Genomic DNA, 14,712 nt, shown 5'->3' with positions numbered 1-14,712 from the left:
CCAGCCTGGGCGACAGAGCGAGACTCCGTCTCAAAAAAAAAAAAAAAAAGTTTTCAGTAAAAGATTGCCAACAAGACTTCTTAGAAGCACATCATGACATAGAATGGTTGACGTAAGTGTTTATTACCGGGCATGGTGGCTCACGCCTGTAATCCCAGCACTTTGGGAGGCCAAGGCGGGTGGATCACGAGGTCAGGAGTTCCAGACCAGCCTGGCCAATATGGTGAAACCCCGTCTCTACTTAAAAAAAAAGTACAAAAAGTAGCCGGGCATGGTGGCGCAGGCCTGTAGTCCCAGCTACTGGGAAGGCTGAGGCAGGAGAATCGCTTGAACTCAGGAGGCGGAGGTTGCAGTGAGCCGAGATCGTGCCACTGCACTCCAGTCTGGGGCAACAGAGTGAGACTTCGTCCCAAAAAAAAAAAGTTTATTGGCCAGGCCCAGTGAGAAGGAGGTTGCCGTGAGCTGAGATCACACCACTGCACTCCAGCCTGGGCGACAAGAGCAAAACTTCGTCTCAGAAAAAAGAAAAAAAAGAATTTATTAAGCACATCAGCCAGGCGCGGTGGCTCACGCCTATAATCCCAGCACTTTGGGAGGCAAAGGTGGGTGGATCACCTGGGTCAGGAGTTTGAGACCAGCCTGGCCAAAAGGATGAAACCCTGTCTCTACAAAAATAGAAAAATTAGCTGGGAGTGGTGGTGCGCACCTGTAATCCCAGCTACTCGGGAGGCTGATACAGGAGAATTGCTTGAACCCAGGAGGCGGAGATTGCAGTGAGCCAAGATTGCAGCACTGCACCCCAACCTGGGTGACAGAGCAAGACTCCATCTCAAAAAAAAAAAAGAGAGAGAGAGATTTTATTAAGCATACATCCCCAGATAAACTGATTTTTTTCTGGTGGCAATAGGGAGAAATCGCTTCCCAAAAATGTAAGTGCTTAATTAAAAAAAAAAAAAGATTGGCCAGGTATGGTGGCTCACACCTGTAATCTCAGCACTTTGGGAGGCTGAGGAGGGCAGATCACCTGAGGTCAGGAGTTCAAGACCAGCCTGACCAACATGAAGAAACCCCGTCTCTACTAAAAATACAAAATTAGCTGGGCGTGGTGACACATGCCTGTAATTCCAGCTACTCGGGAGGCTAAGGCAGAATGGCTTGAAAACCTGGAAGGCGGCCGGGCGCGGTGGCTCAAGCCTGTAATCCCAGCACTTTGGGAGGCCGAGATGGGCGGATCACGAGGTCAGGAGATCGAGACCATCCTGGCTAACACGGTGAAACCCCGTCTCTACTAAGAAATACAAAAAATAGCCGGGCGAGGTGGCGGGCGCCTGTAGTCCCAGCTACTCGGGAGGCTGAGGCCGGAGAATGGCGTGAACCCGGGAGGCGGAGCTTGCAGTGAGCTGAGATCCGGCCACTGCACTCCAGCCTGGGCTACAGAGCGAGACTCCGTCTCAAAAAAAAAAAAAAAAAAAAAAAAAAAAAAAAAAAAAAAAAAAAAAAAGAAAACCTGGAAGGCGGAGGTTGTGGTGTGCCGAGATGGCGCCATTGCACTCCAACCTGGGCAACAAGAGCAAAATTCTGTCTCAAAAAAAAAAAAAGATTAGTGGGCGCATCCCTGGGAGAGTAAGCAAGTTATGTATTTGGTTTTTGTGGGCAATCAATCATTCTGCTAACACAAATATAAAGCAAAGTAGACCGAGATTTCTATATATCTTCCTCTAAAGTACTTTTAAGTTACAATTTCAGACTTAAAAAAAAAGTTCCAAGCTCAGTCTTGTCCTTTTTTAAAGCTGCAAGTATTATAATTTAAAACTCTGAAATGTATTCACTTAAACACATTCCTGTCACTAACAACACTCTATTATCCACTTTTGGTACTGTCTCCAGATGATTTTTAATCCCTGCCTGACTTCTCCCTACCAACAAGTACTTGGATACCATCTTTACCCTGCCTGCCCCCACTACTTGGTTGTGCCTAGGGAATTATAATTACAGTGATCCTGCCTTTAGAACATCCTCAGAGCACAAAGCTTCTTTGTATAATGGTGGAGGGAGGGTGCCCTCCAGGCTCCACAGAAAAGAGTGGGTGGTAGCAACAGAGGAAGAGGAACTGGAGCCACTATGGTGGCCCTCAGTTCTAGTTCAATATTGTTTGTGGGAATTTACTTGTAGTGACCAGCCAGGGTTCTGTTGAGCCTCTGCATCTCCTCACATATGGGGGTGAAGAGAGAAGCAGGGCCTATCCTGGCAGATGGGCATAATCACCATGCCCAGACTAGGGAGCAGAAGGAAGAAGGAAGCAAGAAATTTGGGAGAAAAGCAAGCAATAACTGTCTTGAATTGCACCCCTTTAGGCAGTTCGCAAGACGTTAAGTGAGGAAGTTTTGACAACAAAGGCTATCACCCTAATTAACCAGTGGCTAGTACTGGCATGACTGGCACTCGGTAGATGCTCAAATATGTATTGAGGTGGCAATAAAAATCTACATAGGAAGACAAATCTATAAAAGTTTTAACAAGATAGCATAAAAGCCAAATGAAAAATACTTTTTATTAATTACGAGTCCCAGCCAGGCACAGTGGCTCATTCCTGTAGTAGTCCTAGCACTTAGGGAGGTCGAGGCAGGAGGATTACTTGAGCTCAGGAGTTCAAGAACACCCTGGGCAACATAGCAAGACCCTACCTCTTTAAGTATGAGTCCCAACTCTTCTCTATCTGTAAATGTGATTTTTTTTTTTTTTTTTTTTGAGATGGAGTCTTGCTCTGTCGCCCAGGCTGGAGTGCAGTAGAGCGATATCAGCTCAATGCAACCTACGCCTCCCAGGTTCAAGCGATTCTCCCGCCTCAGTCTCCTGAGTAGCTGGGACTACAGGTGCACACCACCACGCCCAGGTATTTTTGTATTTTTAGTAGAGACAGGGTTTCACCATGTTGTTTCACCATGTTGCCCAGGCTGGTCTCAAATTCTTGAGATCAAGTGATCCACCTGCCTCGACCTCCCAAAGTGCTGGGATTACAGGCGTGAGCCACTGCGCCCAGCCCCATAAATGTGATTATTAAATAAACACCTGTTTTACTTTCAGCCTACTCTACTTCTGTTTAGTTTGAGGAACTACTCACTTTTTAGTTCTCTACAATAAAACAAATTTCAACAGAAGGTCAGCATGCAGCATCTGCAGCCACTAAAATCCAAGGTGCAGAAGCAGAATGGACAGGCAACATTTCAACTCCAAGAACATCCCGGCCGGGCGCGGTGGCTCAAGCCTGTAATCCCAGCACTTTGGGAGGCCGAGGCGAGTGGATCACGAGGTCAGGAGATCGAGACTATCCTGGCTAACATGGTGAAACCCGGTCTCTACTAAAAATACAAAAAACTAGCCGGGCGTGGTGGCGGGCGCCTGTAGTCTCAGCTACTTGGGAGGCTGAGGTGGGAGAATGGCATGAACCCGGGAGGCGGAGCTTGCAGTGAGCCGAGATCAGGCCACTGCACTCCAGCCTGGGAGCACAGCGAGACTCCGTCTCAAAAAAAAAAAAAAAAAAAAAAAGAACATCCCAAAAGCACTACAAATTGTCCTACTACCTAACTGCTTGCTATTCTTCTTTCCATGTATACAGTTTTCTCTCTCTCTTCTTTTTTTTTTTCTGAGATAGCATCTCACTCTGTTCCCCAGACTGGAGAGGGCAGTGGCACCATCTCAGCTCACTGCAACCTCCGCCTCCCAGGCTCAAGCAATTCTCCTGCCTCAGCCTCCCAAGTAGCTGAAATTACAGGCACGCGCCACCACGTCCAGCTAATTTTTGTATTTTTAGTAGAGACAGGGTTTCACCATGTTGCCCAGGCTGGTCTCAAACTGGAGCTCAAGTTATCCACCCGCCTCGGCCTCCCAAAGTGCTGGGATTACAGGCGTGAGCCACGGCGCCCAGCCCCTTCCATGTATATAGTTGTTCCTCTTACTACTACTTCCCTACATTTCTCAACAAAGTCAAAGGATCAGTATATACACCAAAACTCACAATCTCTCACTCCCTTATTTCTATACATATTTTACCACAAAAGTAGAAAATGCACTGATAGCTTTTTTTTTCTTTTTTTGAGACGGAGTCTCACTCTGTCGCCCAGGCTGGAGTGCAGTGGCCGGATCTCAGCTCACTGCAAGCTCCGCCTCCGGGTTTACGCCATTCTCCTGCCTCAGCCTCCCGAGTAGCTGGGACTACAGGCGCCCGCCACCTTGCCCGGCTAGTTTTTTTTGTATTTTTTAGTGGAGACGGGGTTTCACCGTGTTAGCCAGGATGGTCTCGATCTCCTGACCTCGTGATCCACCCGTGTCGGCCTCCCAAAGTGCTGGGATTACAGGCTTGAGCCACCGCGCCTTTTTTTTTTTTTTTTTTTTTTTTTGAGACGCAGTCTTGCTCTCCAGGCTGGAGAGCAATGGCACAATCTCGACTCATTGCAACCTCCACCTCCCGGCTTCAGCCTCCCGAGTAGCTGGGATTACAGGTGTGTGCTGCCCAGCTAATTTTTGTATTTTTAGTAGAGGCGGGGTTTCACCATGTTGGCCAAGATGGTCTCAAACTCCTGACCTCAGGTGATCCACCCTCCTCGACCTCCAAAAGTGCTGGGATTACAGGCGTGAGCCAACGCACCCGGCCAGTAATAGCTTTCAAAAGCATGACTTAACTATTGATAAACCCTAATATACGCTCATCATTCTACTCTTCCACCTGTCCAACATCACTGCAGTTAACTGTTCTAAGCAGTCCCAAGAACAGCGCTAATATCCATCTAAGTAGAACAGGAAAAAAACTGAAACCACTCTGGGTAAGGCCTGCAGGTAAGAATAATTTATTTTCTTTCTGTGGGCATAAGACCACTTTTGTTAAACATCTTTAGTTTTTTAACATATAATTTCTTTTAAAAAGTTCCTCCAAGACAGCAGCAAAAGCAAATCGAAACTTCCTATCCACCACCCTCAATCATGTTTAAAAATAATAAAAAAGACAACAGAAACCAATTCAAATGTACCTTTCCCTAGAGCCCCCAGAACAGCATTCATCCATGACAACTGTACTGAAAAACACTCTGCCATTATTTCCAAAAGCAGTAGGAAGTCCAGTCTTGTCCTTGGTTTGCACTCCCCACTCCTCTCTCTCCAAGAAAAAAACGAAACAGCAGGAAGCGTAAACAACCACTTAATGGAAAATACAAATGGGTAAATATTTTCAAAATTCGCTAAAAAGCCTCAGGTCTTCAGGAATGCTAGTGCAGGGGGAAATAGGAAGAGAAAAATAAGTGCATTTACCCCTCCAAGTGAGCACTGTAAGAAGACAAGAGCAAATGTGGCACATAGCTACTACACTTTCTCTCCTCCATTTGCCAGATACTTTTGTCTTTTTTTTGAGACACAGTCTCACTCTGTTGCCCAGGCTGGAGTGCAGTGGCATGATCTCAGCTCACTGCAATCTCCACCTTCCGGGTTCAAGCAATTCTCCTGCCTCAGCCTCCAAAGTAGCTGGGATTACAGGCATGCGCCATCATGCCCAATTAATTTTTCTATTGTTAGTAGAGACGGGGTTTCACTATGTTGGCCAGGCTGGTCTTGAACTCCTGACCTCAGGTGATCCACCCACCTCAGCCTCCCAAAGTGCTGGGATTATAGGCATGAGCCACTGCGCCCGGCCAACAATGGTATTTTCTAAATAACTTATTCTGTATGTATTTCTCCAGCCTCATAACAAAGTTTACCATTTGAAGCTATGCTCTTTGGTTCAGCTGAGCGTGGTGATAAAAAGCCCCTTCCCATGAAAAGTTCACATGGAGAACTCTTGGAGCCCCTAGGGCGAGCACCAACCCAGACCTCATGGTAAAGCCCACAATGCACATGGATGAAACTGTTAGTTACAGCTGGACTAAACAGTTCCAAAGCTGCAGAGCAGTGCTAGATCACAGATCACCTTTGTGTGGATTAGAAAAGGTGCCCCTTCTCTGAGGCTACTCATCGTAGTAAATGGAGTACAGAATAGATTTCCACCCTCACTTGCCATCCGAAACAGGTATCTTTTTGCTGGGTGCAATCTCTATGGTCCTACACCACAGCACTGTTAAGAAGCGTACCGGCCAGGCATGGTGGCTCATGCGTGTAATCCCAACGCTTTGGGAGGCCGAGGCAGGCTGATCACGGAGGTCAGGAGTTTGAGACCAGTCTGGCCAACATGGTGAAACCTCGCCTCTACTAAAAATACAAAAATTATCCGGGCATGGTGGCAGATGCCTGTAATCCCAGCTACTCGGGAGGCTGAGGCAGGAGAATCATTTGAATCTGGGAGGTGGAGGTTGCAGTGAGCCGAGATCACGCCATTGCTCTCCAGCCTGGGCAACAAGAGCAAAACTCTGTGTCAAAAAAAAAAAAATGAAAAAGTAATAGAAAAGCATACCTGGGCAATGCTGCACCTCCAAAGTGGGTTTCCAGAAAGAGGAACCTTAATAAAGACAAACAGGCACTTCACAAATTTCACTATCAGAAAGCCTCAGATTTGTTAATACAAATTCATTCATAAACACATCAGGACTACAGGAAAAAAGGTCTAGCAGAGAAGGAAAACTAGCACATTTGGGAGAAAGGACACTCTTCCATCTTGAGGGATGATCGTTGTTTAGGAAACCTTAATCTTTGACCATAGGTTCAGACGGCTGAACCTCAAATGTTGGTCATAAGCTAAAATAATCACTAGCATCTGCAGAGGGATGATCATCTTTATCTTAAAAAAGACATGATCACATGTTTACCTCTGGGGGTTTTACTTTCTCCAAATTTTCCTTCTCTGCTAGACCCTTTTTGCCCTTATCCTAACTTTAAAACCACATACAGTTGACACATGTACTTAAAATCTGTAAAATCTGATAAATAACCCTGGTAGGTAGTGGGCCCCTTAGCTAACTCCAATGAAAATCAGAGGAATGGACAACCTAGATTAAGAGGGCTATGGCATCCAACCCTATCATTCTTTTACACTCCATAAAAGAGGTCAAGTATCACATGGGTCAAAATTCCATCCCAGTCATCCAGGAGTGGGAACAGAGGGGCAGCCTAAGGAAAAGATGAGGGCTAAGCTGGGGCAAAGCTAAGACAGTGGTTCTCAAACTTTAGTGGACATCAGAATCTATTGGGGAGTTTTCTCAGAATCAGATGTCTGGGTCCCTCCCTACACTTGATACATCAGAATGTCCTGGAGCACATCTATTTTTGACAAAGCTCAAACTGCTGACGCAGGTTCACTAGAAAGTTTAGAAATAATGAGAAATCTACCACAACTATCGGCAGTTCCAAAATAAAAGTCATCCATTGCAAAACTAGGTTTAGCAGGTCAGAAAGGGGCGAAAAAGGATCACCAGCCTGCATGTATAACAGGCTGCGCTGGGCTGGAGCCTGTAGGGAGAGGTCCATTATTATATAGAGACAAAAACAGTGTTCTATAAACAACATTTTTTGTGTGGAAATATTTCAAACATCTGAAAAATATTTAGAATATACTAAATATCTCTGTACCCTACACCCAAAATTATCAAATCTTAATTTACAATTACCTGATTCAGATTTTTTTTTAAAGTAATAGAACATTAAAGGTATAAATAAAGCCCTTTTGTGTACCCTTGTGTAATCGCATTCCTCATCTTCTCTTCCCAAAGACAATCATTACTCTTAATATGCGTATTTTAATACTATCACCACATATGGGCATAGCCACAAACAATATTATTTTGCATGTTTTCAGATTTTACACAAGTGAAAAGATTCTGTAAGAATTCTTCTGACTTGCTTCCCCGCTCCATATTATGTTTTTGAGATTCACCTATTTTAATGCATGTGGCTAGTTTATTTTTCACAGTGCTGTAATATTCAATTGTATGGGTCTATCTAAAAATGTATTGGCCGGGCGCGGTGGCTCACGCCTGTAATCCCAACACTTCAGGAGGCCGAGGCGGGCAGATCACGAGGTCAGGAAATCGAGACCATCCTGGGTAAAACAGTGAAACCCTGTCTCTACTAAAATTACGAAAAAAAAATTAGCCGGGCATGGTGGCAGGCACCTGTAGTCCCAGCTACTTGGGAGGCTGAGGCAGGAGAATGGTGTGAGCCCAGGAGGTGGAGTTTGCAGTGAGCCGAGATCGCGCCACTGCACTCCAGCCTGGGTGACAGAGGGAGGCTCCGTCTCAAAAAATAAATAAATAAATAAATAAATATGTATGTATTATTCTGTTGGTGGATATTTAAGCTGGAATGAGCATTCTTGTATTTTTTTCATACTTATTTTCTTGGACAAGTGTGCAAGGATCTTAGGATATATACCCAGAAATGGACATTTTAGGTAACTGAATATGTCTGCCCACCTTCACACTAAACACTAAATACCACTACTCTCTAAGGTGGTTAGATCCATTTACATTTCCACTACAGTATATAAAAGTTTATTTATCCACAACCTTAATAATACTCGGTTTATCACAGCATTACATTTTTGCCAACCTGATCGGTGTCAAATGGCATCTCACTGTTGTTTCAATTTGCATTTCCCTGATTATAAGTCTCTCGCAAGTACATTTTCTTGCTTTTAAGTATATATTTGTCAAATACATGTTTCTTAGAGTTTTTTAGGAAAATCTAACCCATCTTGTCTGAATTGGGGCAGTCCTTCCCAAAGCACCCTGCCAACAGCCACACAGCAGGAAAGCTAAGGTGCAAGAGGGCAGCAAGAAAACAGCTGACTTAAACAAGGAATCATCTTGGACAAAGGGCCTTAATTAATGCATTTGCTAATTAGTCTTTCCCTTCCCTCTTTTGTCAAGCCTTACTTCCAAGACAATACTCCAGGCACTGGGGGTCTGCATCCTTAGAACAGGAGCGAGCATGAGGGGGAAGGAGGAGGGTGCTCAAGCTAGAACGTTTCTATAAAAGTATAGCTGTCCTTACTCAAAAAAAGAAGTGACTGCAGACCAATTCATACTCAACCTGGTAAGCTACCATCCACCTCCAACAGACTCCTTTCAAACTCATCACGTTTGGCATCTTCTTTGAAACATCCCAACCTTTTTCTCCAGCCTAGACACCGTCCCCCGCCCTTCAGCAACCCTTTCATCTCCCTTCCCCCACAATGACTGAATACCCTCTCCTTTTTCCCCATTCTATTTTCTAGCTCCATGGGACCCTCTTCTCTGCCTGTAACACGCTGCTCTCTCCCTTGCTTCTAGAACTGCAAGTCCTTTCCCCTTCCCTTTCCAACAGACATCCGCAGTCAAAACAACCCACCTCATCATCCACCCCAAATAAAAACGGAAATCCCATGTATTACATGCCAGGCAGGCGGGTGACTCGGTCCCAATCCTCCCAGCTACCTTCTCCCTTCACGCCTGGGATAGCTGTTCTTTCTCGGGGAGTTCTCCAAGTGTGGTAGGTCCAAACCACCTGGAAAAAACTCACATGGCCTTCTGTGCCGTAAATGTCTTTACCAGGGCCATGTATGCATTTCTGGTTTCGACATGAACGAAATTCGGGCCATTTACTGAAAAAAGACACCTTACGGGCGCCTCCACAAAAGCGGGCAGGCCTCCCTCCCAGTGATTCCAGCTGAATTGGTTTCGTCCGTGCAGTGGTGGGGAAGGTGGCCTGGCAGACATCAAACGGTCCCCACGATAAGAAGTTTCCGAAGCTCTGCCCCACTCACTCAAGAAAGCCCTCTCCCCGAGAGCATTCCCCACACAGAAGTCTCTCCCGCTGCGGCTCCCCAGGGCACCACCAAGCTCTCAAGTCGGCCCCCTGCTCTTCTGTCCCACCCTGCAAGAGATCGTTACTCCCAAGCCAGCCCAAAAAGGGCTGGGTGGGTGTGCCAGGGTCCAGGGCCTGACCCCCTCCCCCCAGATCAATCTCCCTCGGCTCCCGGGGGCCGGGAAATCGGCCTCCTCCCAGCCCCCTCTGCTCGGGGCCCGCGCCGGCCCAGGGTGGCCCTGGGTCCCAGCCAAGACACGGCTCTCACCGGCTATGTGACCTTGGGCAAGTCACTTCCCCCTCTAAGCCTCGGTTTCCTCCTCCGCCGAGCAGAGACCTGGAGAGGTCTTGCCCTGCACACCCTGGGGGAGGAGGCTACCCACCGGGTGGGAAAACGCTTTGTGAGACGTTCGGCGCGGCTGAGGCGCAGGGCTCGCAGGGGCTCCGGGGCCGGACAAAGCTGACCCGGACAACGCTCCTCCCCGTCGGCGGGGCCGGGCGGGTGGACCACACGCCTCCGGCCCCCACCCGCGGGACCGACCCACGCCCCTCCCCGCCTGGCCCGCTCCGGGACCCCGTACCTGCTCCCGGCGCTCGGCCGCAGGCGCCTCCACCCTGGGCGCCCGCCCGGAGAGGCCCGTGGCCCGGAGGGCTGAGGCGGTCCGTGGCGGCGGGCTCCGGCCGGGGCGGCGGCGGTGGGGGGCGCGGGCGGCGCGGGGGCCCGAGCTCGGCGGGGCCCGGCCTGGGAGACGACGACTGAGGTTGAAAGTGCGCGGCGGCGGCGGCTGCTGAGGCGGCGGCGGCAGCGACCGCGGCAGCGGCGCTTCCGCTCATGGCGGGGCCGCGAGCAGCGGCTCCGGCTGCGACTCGACTCCGGCGCGGCGGGCGCTGGCTGGGCCCCGGCCGGCAGCAGCGGTGGCGGCGACGGAGGCGGCTCCCGAAGGGGGAGGAGGCGGAGCCGGGAAGCGGCGGCGGCGGCGGAGGGGGCGGGGACGTGGAGGGGGCGGGGACGCCGAGCCGCCGCCGCCAATGGGCGCGGGGCTCCTCAGCCGCGGCTCCGGGGGCGGGCGGGCGCCGCCGAAGGGTATCCTCAATCTCCGCCGCTCCCTGAGGCGGGGAGGCAGAGCGCGGGCCACCAGCCTGGAGAGCCCGGCTCCAGGGGATGCCCCGCCCCCGGCCCGCCCTTGGGGCGCGGCCGCGGGCCTCTGGGGCCAGGCCTCGCGCGACTCAAGCTGGGGCTGCGCTTGGGCTCCGCTGCGCAGGGGTTCGCGCCCGCGAGGGGGCCGGAACTCGGCCCAGATAGCTGCTGCTCGCAGCCCGCCCGCCAGACTCCCTCCTCCGCTTCCCCGCACTGTAGCCGCAGCCTCCTCTCCCCTCCTCTCCCTCTCTTGGCTGTTTCCTCAAAGTTTTTCCCTTTCAGACACTTAGGAAAGAAACTCTCCCTTCTGTTCTTAGGCTGTGTTTCAGTGATAAATTAGTCCCCGCGGACCCAGAGAGAACAGCAGAGGCAGAAACGAAAGAGATGGAGACAAGCTGCCGTCCCTGAGTCCCCGAGACCATCTTAATTGCTGAGCAGAAGCCAGCCAGGCTCAGCCCTGGCCCCTCGCCCCTTTCTCTGACTTTCTCTTTCTCACTTTACATGCCCTTGTTGTTAGAAGACTTAGATAAAAACATCCAACCCAGCTGGGCCTAGTCTCAAAAGAGGGGGAGGGTGTGAGGTAAGGAAAGGCTTTTGACCTGTCCCGACGGCTTTCCTATGAGGGGAAGAATTCTGCGAGTTGGTGACCCCTTTTGGGCCCTCCTCCACTTGGATGTGATGTTGGTCACTGAAACCGTTTCCTCCTCATGTTTCTCTGGCTCTTTTATCAGAGCCGTAGAGGAGCAAAATAAAGTCAACCATGTGTTAGGGGTACCTCTAAAGTGCAGGCACGTGGGTGGGCCAGGGGTGCAGCTAAACTGCTGAGTAGATTATTTCAATAGAGCCTTATCCTCAGCCATTCTCCACTGAGCAGAGAGAGAAAGAGCTCTCTTTGAATCTCTGACAGCAGACATTTCAAATTCCATGCTGACACTTAATAGGTGCCTGATCTTTCATTCATGCTGGTCTTTCTGTCATCAGCAATGCTAGGTACTGGGAATACAAGAATAAAAAATACATAGTCGAGGCCTTCAAAGAGTTTACAGTCTCATTGGAGGACAGTGAGATATTTTTAGAAGTTAAAAACTTACAGGTGAGCAGGAGTTCAAGTGGGGCAGGTTGGGAGAAAGTGAACTGGGAAAACATTAAGATTGTATTTGGCCAGGGAACCTAAGATTTTCTGAATCCCATCCTTGACTTTTTGGTCACAGAGGAAACAGGTAATATATTACTAGCTGGAGCTTGGGTCCCAATGCCCACTGTAGAACACCTGTCAACTACTGTATGGAGGCACCTTCTTTCCTTTGATAGGTCTCAGCAGCCTTGAGCAACATTGAATCTATTTCTGTGCCAAAGCCCAAACCCCAGTTTCAGCTCTTACAACCCCAATTTGAGCAAATGCCTTGACGACCAGCCCTACAAGAAAACGGACAGATGAGCAGTTTAATCCAGTAACCAAAGGAGCCCATCCAAGGATGCCTTGAAGCCAGGAAGAAACAGGAAGAAATATAGCGAGAGGGCCAGGCAAAGCTTGGGCCACCTCACCTTGCCACTTTAGGGAAACAAAATAAAGAATGGACCACATTCATGTTGGTTGCGATCTTTATCTCTGAACTTTCCGTCCCCCAATGATAGTCAGGAAGCGAGATGAGCATTGGGGTTTGGGAAACGACAGGTTTAATAGGACTGGAGCACAGCCCGGGTGATGAGTGGTAAGAAAAGAGCAGACTGGAATTTAGTTAAGACAGGACCAGGTCATGAAGAGTCTTGAACACCACATTGAGGCATTTGAATTTAACCTGAATAACAAAAGGGAGCCATTGAGGACCTAATGAGGAAATGATGTGATTAGATCGTATTTTGGAAAGACTCTGGCTGCTGTGTAGAAAATGGATTGGAGGGTGCTATGGTTTGAATATTTGTCCCTTGCAAAATTCATGTTGAAATCTAATCCCTAGGCCGGGCACAGTGGCTCACGCCTGTAATCCCAGCACTTTGGGAGGCTGAGGCGGGCAGATTACCTGAGGTCAGGAGTTCGAGACCAGCCTGGCCAACGTGGTGAAACCCCGCCTCTACTAAAAATACAAAAATTAACTGGGCGTGGTGGCACACCCCTGTGATCCCAGCTACTTGGGAGGCTGAGGCAGGAGAATTGCTTGAGCCTGGGAGGCAGAGGTTGCAGTGAGCCGAGATCGGGCCACTGCACTCCAGCTTGGCCCACAGGGCGAGACTCTGTCTCAAAAAAAATAAATAAATAAAAATAGAAAATTAATCCCCAATGTGGTAGTATTGAGAGATGGAGCGTTTCAGAGGTGATTGGCGGAGCCCTCATGAATGTACTGATCCATACATGGATTAATGGGCTAGCATGGGAATGGGACTGGCCTTTATAAGAAGAGAGACCTGAGCAACGATGTTAAGCTCTTTCACCATGTGATGCCATGTGCCACCTCAGGACTGTGCAGAGTCCCTGGCAGCAAGAAAACCCTCACCAGATGTAGCCTCTCAACCTCAGACTTCTCAGACTTTGCAACTGTAAGAAATACATTCCTTTTCTTTATATATTGCCTAGTTTCAGTTATTGTGTTATATATAAACAAGCATCAGAAAACAGCCTAAGATAGAGAAGAACAAAAAGAGAAGAAAACTGGCTAAAAAGCTTTAGGCATGAGATGAAAGTGACCTGAACTAAAGCAGAGATAGCAGTAATAGAGAGATGTTAAGGTGGTAGAATCAACAAGGCTTAAGGAAGATGAGATTGATTCAAGGATAACAAAGATTTTTGGCTTGAACAACTGGGTGACGGTGGTGCCATTCCTGAAAATATTAACAAGTAATACAGAGAACTATGAAGAGCAGAGAACCATGACCCTGGTTAAATCAGATTATTTCTGTGACTTTCCACATAAAGCAGAAGGGCTGAAGCAATTGGGCTAGTGTCACCACTGTACAATTACTAATGTCCTCTGAGATTGGGATCCAAAGATATGCAAAGGAGAGGCACAATAGACGGATTGCCCATTCCTTTTTTTCCATTAAAAAAGAAAAAATTGGCCGGGCGCGGTGGCTCAAGCCTGTAATCCCAGCACTTTGGGAGGCCGAGACGGGCGGATCACGAGGTCAGGAGTTCGAGACCATCCTGGCTAACACGGTGAAATCCCGTCTCTACTAAAAAATACAAAAAACTAGCCGGGCGAGGTGGTGGGCGCCTGTAGTCCCAGCTACTCGGGAGGCTGAGGCAGGAGAATGGCGTAAAAACCCGGGAGGCGGAGCTTGCAATGAGCTGAGATCCGGCCACTGCACTCCAGCCTGGGCGACAGAGCGAGACTCCGTCTCAAAAAAAAAGAAAAAAAGAAAAAAAGAAAAAATTGTGGGCCAAGCGCGGTGGCTCACGCCCGTAATCCCAACACTTTGGGAGGCCGAGGTGGGTGGATCACCTGAGATCGGGAGTTCAAGACCAGCCTGACCAACATGGAGAAACCCCGTCTCTACTAAAAATACAAAATTAGCAGGGTGTGGTGACGCATGCCTGTAATCCCAGCTACTCAGGAGGCTGAGGTAGGAGAATTGCTTGAAACTGGGAGGCAGAGTTTGCGGTGAGCCAAGATCGTGCCATTGCACTCCAGCCTGGGCAACAAGAGCAAAACTCCGTCTCAAAAAAAAAAGAAAGATCACTTGGACACGGGAAAGGAACATCACACACCGGGGCCTATTGTGGGGAGGGAGGAAGGGGGAGGGATGGCACTGGGAGTTATACCTGATGTAAATGACGAGTTGATGGGTGCTGACGAGTTGATGGGTGCAGCACACCAACA

At 48.8% G+C, this 14,712-nt stretch overlaps 1 protein-coding gene across 1 annotated transcript in view; it reads right to left on the bottom strand.

Moving 5' to 3' along the window:
* Window positions 1-10,630, bottom strand: part of RNF38 (ring finger protein 38) — a 143,938-nt gene extending 133,308 nt beyond the window's left edge. The window contains exon 1 of the mRNA XM_025359839.1: window positions 10,341-10,630. Coding sequence (XP_025215624.1) covers window positions 10,341-10,593 — 253 coding nt within the window. The 5' untranslated portion in view covers window positions 10,594-10,630. The remainder of the gene's footprint in view (window positions 1-10,340) is intronic.
* Between the last annotated feature and the right edge of the window lie 4,082 nt (window positions 10,631-14,712).

Source organism: Theropithecus gelada, chromosome 15, assembly GCF_003255815.1.
Source record: "Theropithecus gelada isolate Dixy chromosome 15, Tgel_1.0, whole genome shotgun sequence".
NCBI lineage: Eukaryota > Metazoa > Chordata > Mammalia > Primates > Cercopithecidae > Theropithecus > Theropithecus gelada.
The sequence above is the reverse complement of the archived record's forward strand: the minus strand, read 5'-3'. Positions and strand labels throughout refer to the sequence as shown.